Raw genomic sequence first — 12,674 nt, forward strand, 5'->3', positions numbered from 1 at the left:
TACAAGCCAAGGAATGCCAAGGATTGCCAGCATAGCAGCTAGGAGAGAGGTATAGACAGATTCTCCTTTACAGCCCCTAGAAGGAAATAACTGTGCTGACACCTTGGTTTCTGACTTCTGGACTGTAGAACTGTAAGAAATGCATTTCTGTTATTTTAAGCCACCCAGTTTGTGATAGCTTGTCACGGCAGCCCTAGGAAACTATAAGCAAGTTTACACACAGTTTCTGTTTCAATTATTTCTAAAAGCCTGCAATCTAATTTCCCATCAAATATGATCTAGAATGACAATTAGATGAGGAAACTGGAGTGGAACTTCTCTGGAGGCCCTTCCCCCACCCCTGGTTGTGAGGAGTAAGTGCAGTGCACTCTTAAAGCTCCTTACAAATATAAAGCATTTCCTAACTATCAGGATTGCTTTTTAACATGGCCAGCATTCAGGTGCGGCACTTGACATCAGCCCCTCCTCCTCTTTTATCACAGTGTTTTCATGTCTGGCCGTTCCTCCTTCCTCCTCTTTCACATCTCACCTCTCCTTCTAATATGCACGTTAAAGAAGGCTCTCTGCAACTTCCCAGAGTGACCCTGAACCTGGAAGGGAAGTCATTTTTATCCAGTGAAGACCAACAACAAAATGTCCCCTAGAATTTGCATGGGAAATTATAACTTTGGACTCAATTTTACATGCTTTGTTTATTATTATCACAGTAGCCCTCTGAGGTCAGTATCATCACGACCACTCTTTTAGAAAAGACAGTTTATCCCCAGTTAGAATCAAAGTGCCGGAGCTGGAAGGAAATTTGAAGCTGCTGGCTTGTTTCATTACTTAATTAAACAGTTAAGTAATTATAAAGTACTAGATTCTAAGATGCTCTGGGGATGCAAATGTAATCATTCTATTCCAGGATTCACCTGCTGGTGAGCAAATATGTATTACTACCAGCAATATTATAGCAGTTTTGCAGCATTAATTAATTGGATATTAATTTTAAACCAAAGTAACTATAAGTAGAAAATTTTTACACATTCCAAATTAAAAAATGTAAATGAACAGAAACGTGTTGTAGATTCCTATTTATGCTGGTAGCTATAAAGCAACTTCATTCTTAACTGCTGTGTAGTATTCCTCAGAAGGATGTGCTGTAATTTTTTGCTCATTCCTGTTAGTATTTCCAGTATATTGTTGCAACAGACATCTTCTTGTACAAATGCTGAAGTAGTTCTTTAAAAAACTTATACTAGGATAGAAAAAGAATTGCTGAGTCAAGTATATTCACATTTAAAACTTGATACCACCAAATTTCCCCATCAAGCTACCAGTCTATACTTCTAGAGTATTATGAGTTCATCCCGTTCCCAGTGTGCTCAGCAAAATGATTCATTTTTAAAATGATGCTAATTTGAAGGGTGAAAAATGACTCAATATTGTTTTAACTGATGGGAGGAAGGCAGAGAAGATGAGGGGAGATTTTCACTTTCTTCTCTTTATATCTGATAGGAAACAAATCTGAATGGCCTGGGCACCTATCTCCTGCCAGGCTGAGCTGCCTTGAACTGGTCTGCCAAGGGGCAGCAAGGCTTTTGGCTGATGTTAACATTCTGGATGTACAGAGGCAATTCAGGGTCGCTCCAGGGCCATTTATATGCAGACTTCGACCTTCAGTGTAGACTCAGGCCCTCAATATGCATTTTCCCTACTCTTCTTCCTGGGCCCAGAAATCTCATCATTCATTTCTCATGACCTAGAGAACCCAAATATCCCACAGGCCAACACAGGTTGTAACAACCTAAATGTATGACACGGTGTGAGGTCACTCCTTCCTCTTGTGCATCCAGACTCCTGTCAGAGGGTGCCTTTTTCTGTCAGACTTTGGTCATGATGCATACACACCAACTACACCTGGCCCACACTGTGGGGAAATGAGAATTTGGGGTGGGGAGGTACTCCATTAGCTTTATTACTTTTCTATAAGTTTTTCTCTAATAGACCCAATGTTACAACTGTATTATGTAATACTAGTGCTGCATGTCTGTGACCCTCTAGCATGACATTATCTGTAATGTTTTCATTTTATACTAATAGAAGCTTAATTTAAATATTACTTGAGTAATTTTTTTTCAGTAGTGAAGACAATCATTTATTAAGTCCACAGAACCTGCGGTTCAGGCATTGGCAGTCAGTGCACAGTAGGAACAGCTGGTTTCTCCTACATGCTGTCTGGAACCTCAGCTGGAAGACTTGAGCACCTGGGGATGAAAGATCAGAAAGCTGATTCCCTTGCACACCTGAGATAGGTGGAGGCTGAACCCTGAACTGGAGCTGTCAGACACCTATGGGTGGTTCTGTCATGTGGTCTAGGCTTCCTCATACATAACATGATGACTCATCTCCAAGGACAGGCCCAAAACATAGAGGGCCAGGTGGAAGCTCTTCTATTTTAGATCTAGCTTCAGAAGCCACATAGCATCACTTCTGTCATAGTCCGTTGTTGGGGGCAGTCACAAGCTTCTACCAAGATACAAGGGGAAGGAACATAGATGCCACATCTCAGTGGGAGGAATGTCGGTCACATTATAAAAATAGCCTGTGGGAAGGTACCACAGTCTTTCAAAAACTCAGTCTGCCACTTTCTCTAATTCCTATAAACTAATTATTTTAATTTCCAAAGTGGAAGATATTTGGTCAAACATTTCTCATCAGAGAAATAAAATATAATATTGAAACTGCTGGAATGATAGGGGGATAACATATTTATCTCTCTAAACTAGAGTCTATTTCTAGTAACTATTTAGTCATATATCCTTTATGTATTGTAGCTCCCCCAGAAGTAAATATCCTAAGAAAAATTATTTCCCTTATATTTACTATGACCTTCAAAAGTGCTGACCACACACTAACTTAGTATCTTCCTCTTACCAGGAAGAGTGACTAGGAATGCCTTTACTGAATCACAGATTATAAATTCTCTACATAAAAGCCGAACACAAAACCTGGCCATTTGAAGAGGATATCCACATTTCTTGCAAGTGACCCTCACTAAGTATTAATCAGTATCATATATTTGTCATTGAGTTTTAGTTCTGTAAGGGTATATGCTTCGATTTTATTTCTTTCTCACAATTTTACATTTAGTTTCTGATTCTGGAAACCATACTCACATGCAATTTTTATCCCCTTTTAAACTAAAAGTCTTGCCTCTCCATGTTTCTGTGAGCAATTAAGTTCTAGTTCATCTGGAAACTAGAATTGGAACAGGCCTAGATGGTCCTTTGCATTGTATATCAGATCAGGTCAAGAAACTCTGGTCTTGAACTTGAACAGAATGAGGAGAAGAATCAAGAGAACTAGTGTCAAACAGCTGTTTTTAAGGCCTGCAGTTCTGCAACTTCAACACAATTATCTGCTCCAACTCTCTGTCCCTTGCTCCATAAAGTGCAGGATGGGTCTGTAATATCACCTTAAGTCACCTCTGAGCTCCATTTGCCCATACTCAGGAGTGATTGCAGCCATCAGGACACGGTGTACATGACCAGTCGGGGAGGCATGGTGACATCATAGGAGCCAAGTATCACCATAGAGGAAGGGACAATGTGTCTGTCCTACCCAAGCATGCTTCTGCCTTTAAACATTACAGGAGGACACTGGTGTTTTATTAAAAGGGGACTGAATAAGGTAATGCGCTTTACTGATATTGGCTTGTTTAGAAAAATATTAATGTGAACATGTTTAGCCTCAAATAGTGACTTTTTCCATCCAAAAGTTAAAATTTTAAAGGAATGACTCGAAATTAATGATTACTGATTACATTTAGATATAGTCAAATCCTGCTATTTTGTTTAATGTATGCGTGGTGTATCTTTTCTGTCCTTTTATTTTCAACTTACTCGTGTCATATCTGAAATGAAATTCTTATAGACAGCATATTATTGGATCACATTTTTTAAATTCTTTCTGCCAGTTTCTGTCATTAAATTGGTATATTTAGAAGAATATATATATCCTAAAATGGGTTACCATCTTAACCACTTTTAAGTGTGCAACCAGTGGCATTAAGTACATTTACAAGGTTGTGTAACCATCACCACCATCTTTTCCAGAACTTTTTCATCACCGCAAATAGAAACTCTGTGCCTGTTGAAGCAATAGGTCCCTGTTACTTCTTCTTCCACCCTCTGGTAACTGTATTTTACATTCTGTCTCAATTTGACTATTCTAGTATCTCATCTAAGTGGAATTGTACAATATGTGTCCTTTTGTGTTTGGCTTAAGTCATTTAGCATAGTATTTTCTAGTACATCTACGTTGTAGCATGTATCAGAATTTAATTCCTTTTTAATGGCCAAGTAATATTCCATTGGAGATACATCCATACACACACACACACACACACACACACACACACACACACACACACACACCACATTTTGTTTCTCTCCTTATCTATTAATGGTCACTTGTGTTGTTTCCACCTTTTGGCTATTCTGACTAATGCTGCTCTGATTATTGATGTACAAATATCTGTTTTAGTCTTTGCTTTAAATTCTTTTGGATGTATATCTATAGGTGGAATTGCTGGATCATCTTGTGTAACTTTTAAAATACAAGAAGTTTCCCAAATATTGTGTAGCAGCAGAGAGTCTTAGCTTTCCAACCCCCTAATCACCAGAGCACCATGCAATGTAGGTTTGTGCTCCCAGAGCAGATCTCCAGGGCTGGGTGTTCAGCAGTCCCAGGCCTCCACTCCCTCCCTGCTCCGTTTTTCTTCCTCCCGCTAATGAGCTGGGGTGGGGGAGGGACTTGGGTCCCACTAGGTCACGGCTTTTCTATGTTACCCTGTTCTGTGAGGTCTTTTCCTTTCTATAGGTGTATGCAGTCTGTTGCAGCCTTCTTTCCTGTTGCTTTTTCAGGACTAGTTGTATTAATTATATTTTCATATTATGTGTGGTTTTAGAAGGAGGTCTCTGTCTCATCTCTCACGCTGCCATCTTTAATCTCCTATAATTCTTTTTAATTAAAAAAATTTTTAATTTAGTGGTCCTGTCTTGGCCAGTTTTCTTTGAGGTAATCTGATCTCATTCATTTGTATAGCCCATCCTGCCCCAGACATGGAATGTATCTCTTTTGCTGTGTTTCTCAAATGCTATTCACCTTGTGTAGGGTACTCTTTGCTGAAGTGTTAGGAAGGGTTGATACAGCCCTCCAGAAAGTGAACATTGCTCTGAAAAGTCCTTCAGTAACCCTGTCACCAGGGATTTCTCAGGCACCATCTTTCCTAGCAGGGCCCCTCTCCCTGTCCTGTTGATAGGTCTGCCTCTCTCTTTCTTTTTCTTCTTCTTTTCTTTTTTTTGTGTTGATGGACTTGTGATTTTTTAAATTATAGTTGATACACAATATTATATTGGTTTCAGATGTACAATATACTTATTTGACAATTATGACATTATAAAGTGTTCACTAGGATTAGTGTAGTTACTATTCATCACTGTACAAAGATACTACAGTATTATTGACTGTTTTCCCTATTCTGTACTTTTCATGCCTGTGAATTATTTATTTTATAATCAGAAGTTGGTATCTCTTTATCTCCTTCCCCTATTTTGCCCATTCCCCATCCCTCTCCCCTATGACAACCACCAGTTTGTTCTCTGTATTTATGAGTCTATGTCTATTTTGTTTGTTAGTTATTTTCTTAGATTCCACATATAAGTGAATCATAGGTATCTGTTTGACTTATTTCACTTAGCATAATTCCCTCTAGGTCCATCCATGTTTTTGCAAATGGCAAGATTTCATTTTTTTTTATGGCTGTGTATATTGTATATATGTATCACATCTTTTTTATCTATTCATCTATTAATTGACACAGGTTGCTTCCATATCCTGGCCATTGTAAATAATGCTGCAATAAACTTGGGGTGCATACATCGTTTTGAATTAGTGATTGCCTTCTCTTCTTACCTTCCAGTTTCAAACCTGTTCTCACTCCAGAACTCCCTTCACTAGAATTCTAAAGTTTTCTTTATTTTTCTGTCAATACTTAAACAAGTTTAAATGGTATCACCAAATCTATTTTCTCCTTTGGATATTCAGGTTACTGCTATTAAAATGACAATTTTTATACCTTAAAACAATGAAAATTTTTTTTTTAAATATCTCTGGTTTCCTTTACTAAATCTATCTTGACGAGATCTTTGCTCTGATTGCTTAACTTGTTATCTCTGATATCTAATTTTACCTCCATGTCTAGTGATTCCTCTATATCTTCCTGGTTTTTCTTATTTCTACACATAGGTCTACATTTCTCGGTATTGGCAGTTGGTGTGGGTTCCTTCAGCAATTGTGTATGTCAGTGTTCAATTTCCGCTGGTGGTTTCCTCTTTCCTTTCCCTAAGTGAGGTTTATGTGGAATTTATTAAACAGGTAGTAAACATACAACCTCCAGCAATAAAGTATGGACTCTAGACATGCTGTTCTACTATGAACAATTGTTCCTCTCAGATACTTGAATCACCATTAACCAGGAGTAAATAACAGACCCTACTGTGTGTTTTTTTTTAACCTGATTTAGAGCCACTTTTGTGGTACAGCTGGTCCTCATACTATACCTTTGGGTGCCAGTTCTCCTGGGCTGTCCGTATGCTTGCATTAATAGGGTTGAAAAAACTGGTAACAGAACTCACAGTTGCTTAGTGTGTAACTGGCCATGTCCAGGTGACTAATTGCACACTGAAAACACTGCAAGTGTCTGGTGAAAAAGTCTGTGATATTGCAACAGGAACTCTTACATTTTTTACTGGGACCATAAATTGTACAATCTCTTAGGAAATTTGGTTGGCAGTACCTCACAAAGTTTACTTATTATAGAACATTTGACCCAGAAATGCTACTCCTGGGTATATTTCCAGCACAAATGAGGGATTGTGTCCACCACGAGTTACACACATGAATGTTAATAGCATGTTTAATCATAATAGCCAAAAACAAGGAATAACCCAAATATCTAACAATAGGATAAATAACATAGTATATTTCACAATGGAACACTATACAGCAGTGAAGAGAAAAACACCACTTGTGCTGTGTATAACAATATTGATAACTCCCCCAGTCATAATGGTGGGAGAAAGAGTCCAGAAATAAACTGTATGATTCCATCTATATAAAATTCACGAGAAGCATAACTAAGCTATGGTGGTAGGGGTTAGAAGAATGGTTGTTTGAGAGGGTATTGACTTGGAAGGAGTGTGCTAGAGTAATGAAAATGTTCAATGCCTTAATGTGGGAAGTAGTTACATAGGTGTATACCTATGTAAAAAATCATAAACTGTATATTCAAGATTACTATAAGTTATAGTGCAACATTAAAAATACGTGATGTGTTCTTAGAGCCAGGGAAGGAAGAATTTGGGAGACCTTCTTGATTTGGGAAGGATACAAATACTTTGGGGGCCAGGTATTATCTAGAAGAATTGCCTTGTGTAGAAGTCCTTTTTTCTTTATCCTATTAACAGACATTTCTTCAGCTAGAGCAGGTTAAAATGTCCTCTTGCTACTTTACTAGGGGTTTGCCATTGAGTTATTTCCTACACACCATAGTAAGACTCATGGGTAATACAAGTCTGTTATGAGAATTTCCCAGAGAGACATAAAAGAAATGCCTTCCCTCAAATTGTGAGGGAACTGACAGGCCAAAGAACATGGACAAGTCCAGCTTGGTGAGTAAATGAACTGTTTTGGGGGTCACTTACAGAGTGGTGGATGGCATTCGGGTGGCTGCTCTATCAGTCACCATTCCCCAGCCTGTTAGGCTGATTTTTATCAGGAAACAGGAAAGGGTGCTACATGCAAGCCGGCAGGTAAGCGTAGAGTTCCTTCCTCTTATCTTGAGATTCAACACACTCAGTAAACATTCTTGCTGTCCTAGGTTCCACACCAGCATAACAAAGTAAAGGGAATAGTCCCCTCATTTTCCCTTGGAATGCAGCCCTGCAGCTTATTCTAAAATGACTACTGTAATCAAAATGGCTTTACTTTGGTCAAGCGTTGGAGGACCACCTACATTACGAAGTCCTAAGTCACATTCCCTATACTCCAGAAGCTTACACTCTTATAGAGAGACAAGAATAACACAAAGTGTTTGGAGAACTTAACATCACACTCTTTTTTCTAAAGTACAAATCGTGACGTTTAGAATAAACCAAGAAAAGAATTATAGACTTCTCAGGACATCCAGGTTTGGACTCTGAACTGACACTGGTCTGGGCTCTAGGGGCTAGGAAGACAGAAACACAGTCAGAGGAGAGCAGAAATCAGGGGTGAACTGGGGCCAGAATTAAACTCTACACCCCAGTGGGGGAAGACTGTACATGTATCCTTTCTTTTCTATTAAGCATTAAAAAATAGTGTTCATGCATGTATGTGACCGGCTGACTCACTTTCAGAAGAGAGCAGAGGCTGGGTTGTATCAATTCTCCTTAATGTTCCTCTTTCATCCTATTCAAGTGCCTGTATATACACACACACACACACTCTCACATACACACACACACTTCCTATGCCAGTTTTGGCAGGGAGTTAGGAGTTTATCTGAAGCTCACATCCACTTGCTAGGCTCTAATGGGTGGAGCTGAGAGGGTGATAGGTTGGCAGATATAGGAAAAAAACTGAAGCTCATATTAGCTGGCCGAGTGTTTATGCTACCAGAAGTCTGAGTTGCCTGTTGAGTTCTCATATGCTGTGCTATCATAATTACATTTCAAAAGGTTTTCTGGCTTCAAAGAAATCAAATCAAATTTGTTACTAAGCAAATTGAAATTTCCAGGCTGCAGGCATTCTAGAAGTTCTAAACACCGTTTAAAAGAAGATTTCCATCTTATTCTGTTTCTACTTTCTCTAAGGAGCTGTTTTTGTGCTGCTTGGCCCCTTCTGACCAGCAATGGAACAAAGGTATGGTTTAAATTTTTTTCCACAGAATTTAGGATTGATATTATTAGTAGTTTGTCTTCACTTCTTGTGAAAATGTACAAGAACTGAAATCTTTTGATGGGAGATGGGGTGGAGTTCATGATATTAAAACAGTTTTGGGGTACTCCTGATTCATAATTCACCCAGTTATTTGGGCATTGAGCTTGCCTTTCCATGCCTGCTTGCCCTGGATATTGTATCTGCCAGAGCCCTCTCTTTACACCCCTGTCCACTTCACCCACCCACCTCAATGGGGCATCTACTTTAATGTAGATTCCCCTAATTTTCTCCTTGGTTCCCAGCAGATCATGCTTTTGGACCTTTCCTTCTGTCAGTACATTACCTACTGCTTTGCATGAGGCTCAGGAAGCTTTAGGACCAAGGAAGACACCGGGGGTTCAGGGCTAAATGAGTCAGGAGGACTCAGGCTTTGCAGCTGAGGGTGCCTGGGACTAAGAGGTGCTCTAAACTAATTCAAGTCGGTCTTAAAGCTCCTAGTGGTGAAATACTGACTTCTTGCAGGAATAGATAAGATTTTGTAGGTTGGATCTGAACTTAATCGCTCTTTGCAACTGGTTTCCATGGGGAAATGTCAATTGCAATGCAAAAAAACCCTTTAGACTGCTACTTAACCATATTGGAATACTGTCTGTAGGATATTTCATTTTTAAAATGTCAGTGTAGTATTTGGGTACAGGGTAGTTCTCAAGTAAACATGAAGCTATTCTAAAGATTTTCTAAGAATGGTGGCATGTCTAAATCCCAGGTTCATAAAAAAGGTTTTGTAAGAATCACTGTTTGTGGGCCATTGATTGCAGTATTCATTTATTCTTGCAACAAATATTAATTGGCCTCCTCATGCATGCTAGGCTCTGGGGATGCAATAGCAAACTCACAGAGACATGGTTCCTTCCTTCACGTGGTTTTCGTGAATTATTATTTTTTAGGGGATTCAGATATTAATCTCATAACTAAAGGTGAAATTGCAAGTTTGGTAACTCATGAAAAAAGGTACTATATATTTGTAAATGATTTATCCTATAAGGCGTTAACATCCAAAATATATAAAGAACTCATATGCCTCCATCCCAAAAAAGAACCCAATTAAAAATGGGCAGAGGATCTGAACAGACAATTCTCCAAAGAAGAAATGCAGATGGCCAACAAGCACATGAAAAGATGCTCCACATTGTTAGTGTTCAGGGAAATGTAAATCAAAACCACAATGAGGTACCACCTTACACCAGTTAGAATGGTCACTATCCAAAGGACAAAAAAATAACAAGTGCTGGCGAGGATGTGGAGAAACAGGAACCCTCCTACACTGTTGGCGGGAATGTAAATTGGTGCGGCTGCTGTCGAACTATGGAGGTTCCTCAAAACACTAAAAATAGAAATTCCATGTGATCTAGCAATTCCACTTCTAGAAATTTACCCGAAACCCCCACAAAATCCCTAATTCAAAAAGATATACGCACCCCTATGTTTATAGTCACATTATTTTCAATACTTAAGTTATGGAAGCAACCTAAGTGTGCATGAATAGAAGAATGGATAAAGAAGAATGTGGTACATATACACACTGAAATATTATTCAGCCATGAAGAAAGGAGATCCCGCCATTTGCAACAATATGGATGGAACTAGACGGTATTATGCTCAGTGAAATAAGCCAGGCAGGAAAGGACAAATACCATATGATTTCACTTATGCGTGGAATATAAAAATGAAACCGAATAAAATGAAGAAAATAAAAGAAGACTCATAGACATTGAGAAGTGACTGTTGGTTCCCATGGGGGAGGGGTTGGGGTGGCTGGGTGGGGAGGGTGAGGGGGATAAATGGGGACAAAAATTCTCAATCATAATGAAAATATGTCATGGGGATAATTGTACAACATGGAGAATACAGTCAGTGATTCTGTAACATCTTTCTATATTGAAAGGTAGTAACTACACCAGTGGGGGTGAGGATTTAATAATATGGGTAACTGTTGAACCACTGTGTTGGGTACTTGAAACCAATGTAAGATTGTGTATCAATGATGTTTTAGAATGAAAGTGTGTAATAGTAGAATATGAATTTCTCCTGGGCGTTGGGGAAGACTTCTCAGTGGAGATGATGATTGAACTGAGATGTAAGGGACAAGAAGAGTTAAATCTGTGAAGAAGGGATCAAAGAAGTGTCTTCTGGGTGTAAGGTTGTATTCTGAGGAAATGAAAGAAGGCCAGGCGTTGTTAGGAGTAAGAGCATAGTTCAAAATGAGTTGGAGGAAGTAATTAGGGGTCAGTATGCCATGTTAGGAATTTTTTTTCTCCTAGGAGCAATGGAAGGAAATTGATGCATTTTTAAAAGGTGAGAGAATAATTGGAAAGATGAGATTATTTCAAAATACGCATTTAAAATATGTTATTCTTTCCATAGTGAAAAGAACAGATTAGATTAGATTAGGGTGATGGCAGTGGTCCAGAAGGTAGGTTGCACCAGGGTGGTAGAGGAAGATGGTTGGGAAGTAGACCTAAAAGGTAAATTTCATGGACTTGAATTGAATATGAGATAGTGAAAGAAAGGGAGATGTCAAAGATAACAAAGGGTCTCATGGTCATTTGAAGGTTTGGGGATGGGTGCAATGTGCTGAGTTGAATTTTGGACATGCTAGGTTTTGGGTGTCTCTAAGACATCCTAATGGATTTGTACGAAAGGCAGTTAACTATACAAACATGGCTTCATGGCTCAGGTCTGCTCATATATGTGTTTGAGAATCATTTGTGTGCTGGAGTCTTGGGTATGGATGAGATCCCGAAGGGAAAAAATGTCAGGTGAAGAGGGTGTAGGGCTGAAATTTGAGGAGCTACAACTTTTAATGACCAAGTAAAGGATGAGTCTACAGTGGAAACAGAAAGAATACCCAGAAATGTAGGGTGAAAACTAGCAAAGCTGTTAGGTGTGCAGAAACAACGACTACAAACAGTATGTCTGATTATACAGGCGAGGAGAAAGAGAGCTAGCTGGAGAGTGTGTGAGGCTGACTTTATTTTTTAATGGGAGAGATTTGGACAGTTTCAAAGTCAGTTCAATGCTGTGTGATTCCATTTATGTGTCATTCGTGAAATGACAACATAAGGGTAAAGAACAAATCACTGATTGCCAGAAAACAGACACAGCAGCAGGTACCGTAAAGGACAGTCCTTGGAAGTTCCCCCAGATAAGCTTGCTGATGGCGATGGAACAGTTAACATATCATGATTGCAGTGATAGCTACATGAATTTTTACAAGGAATAGAAGTTTATAGAACTATATACACATTTGCAAATGGGTGTATGTACAAGCTGGTGACATCAGAATAAAGTTTATACTCTAGTTAACAGTATTGTACCAACATCAGAATTTCCTGGTTTTGATATTGTAATGCAGCAATGCAGCAAAATTTGGTGTTTCTATTAGGAGAAGCTAATTGAAGGGTACAGGGAAGTCTGGACTATTTTTTTGCAAATTCTTTTGAGTCCATTTCCAAGTAGACCTGTCAGGTTTATTTTATTTTTATTTTAAACTTTATTTCAAAATAAAAAGTTGTAAAAACTCAGTGGCAGAGAGAAGGAAAGAGGAAATTTACAGTGAGAAGATGTCCTAGAGTAATGTCTTCCCTCTTTTTCCTCTGTATTTTGTCTTTTAGGTGCAGCCTAATTATTATTATCAGCGTTATTACACA

At 38.8% G+C, this 12,674-nt stretch overlaps 1 protein-coding gene across 1 annotated transcript in view; it reads left to right on the top strand.

Moving 5' to 3' along the window:
* LOC108392748 (cytidine monophosphate-N-acetylneuraminic acid hydroxylase) overlaps positions 1-12,674 on the top strand; it is a 111,639-nt gene that overhangs the window by 17,477 nt on the left and 81,488 nt on the right. The window contains exon 2 of the mRNA XM_036994427.2: positions 8,898-8,946. Within this exon, the coding sequence (XP_036850322.1) occupies positions 8,936-8,946 (11 nt within the window). The 5' untranslated portion in view covers positions 8,898-8,935. The remainder of the gene's footprint in view (positions 1-8,897; positions 8,947-12,674) is intronic.

This window comes from Manis javanica, chromosome 16 (assembly GCF_040802235.1).
Source record: "Manis javanica isolate MJ-LG chromosome 16, MJ_LKY, whole genome shotgun sequence".
NCBI classification, from domain to species: Eukaryota; Metazoa; Chordata; class Mammalia; order Pholidota; family Manidae; genus Manis; species Manis javanica.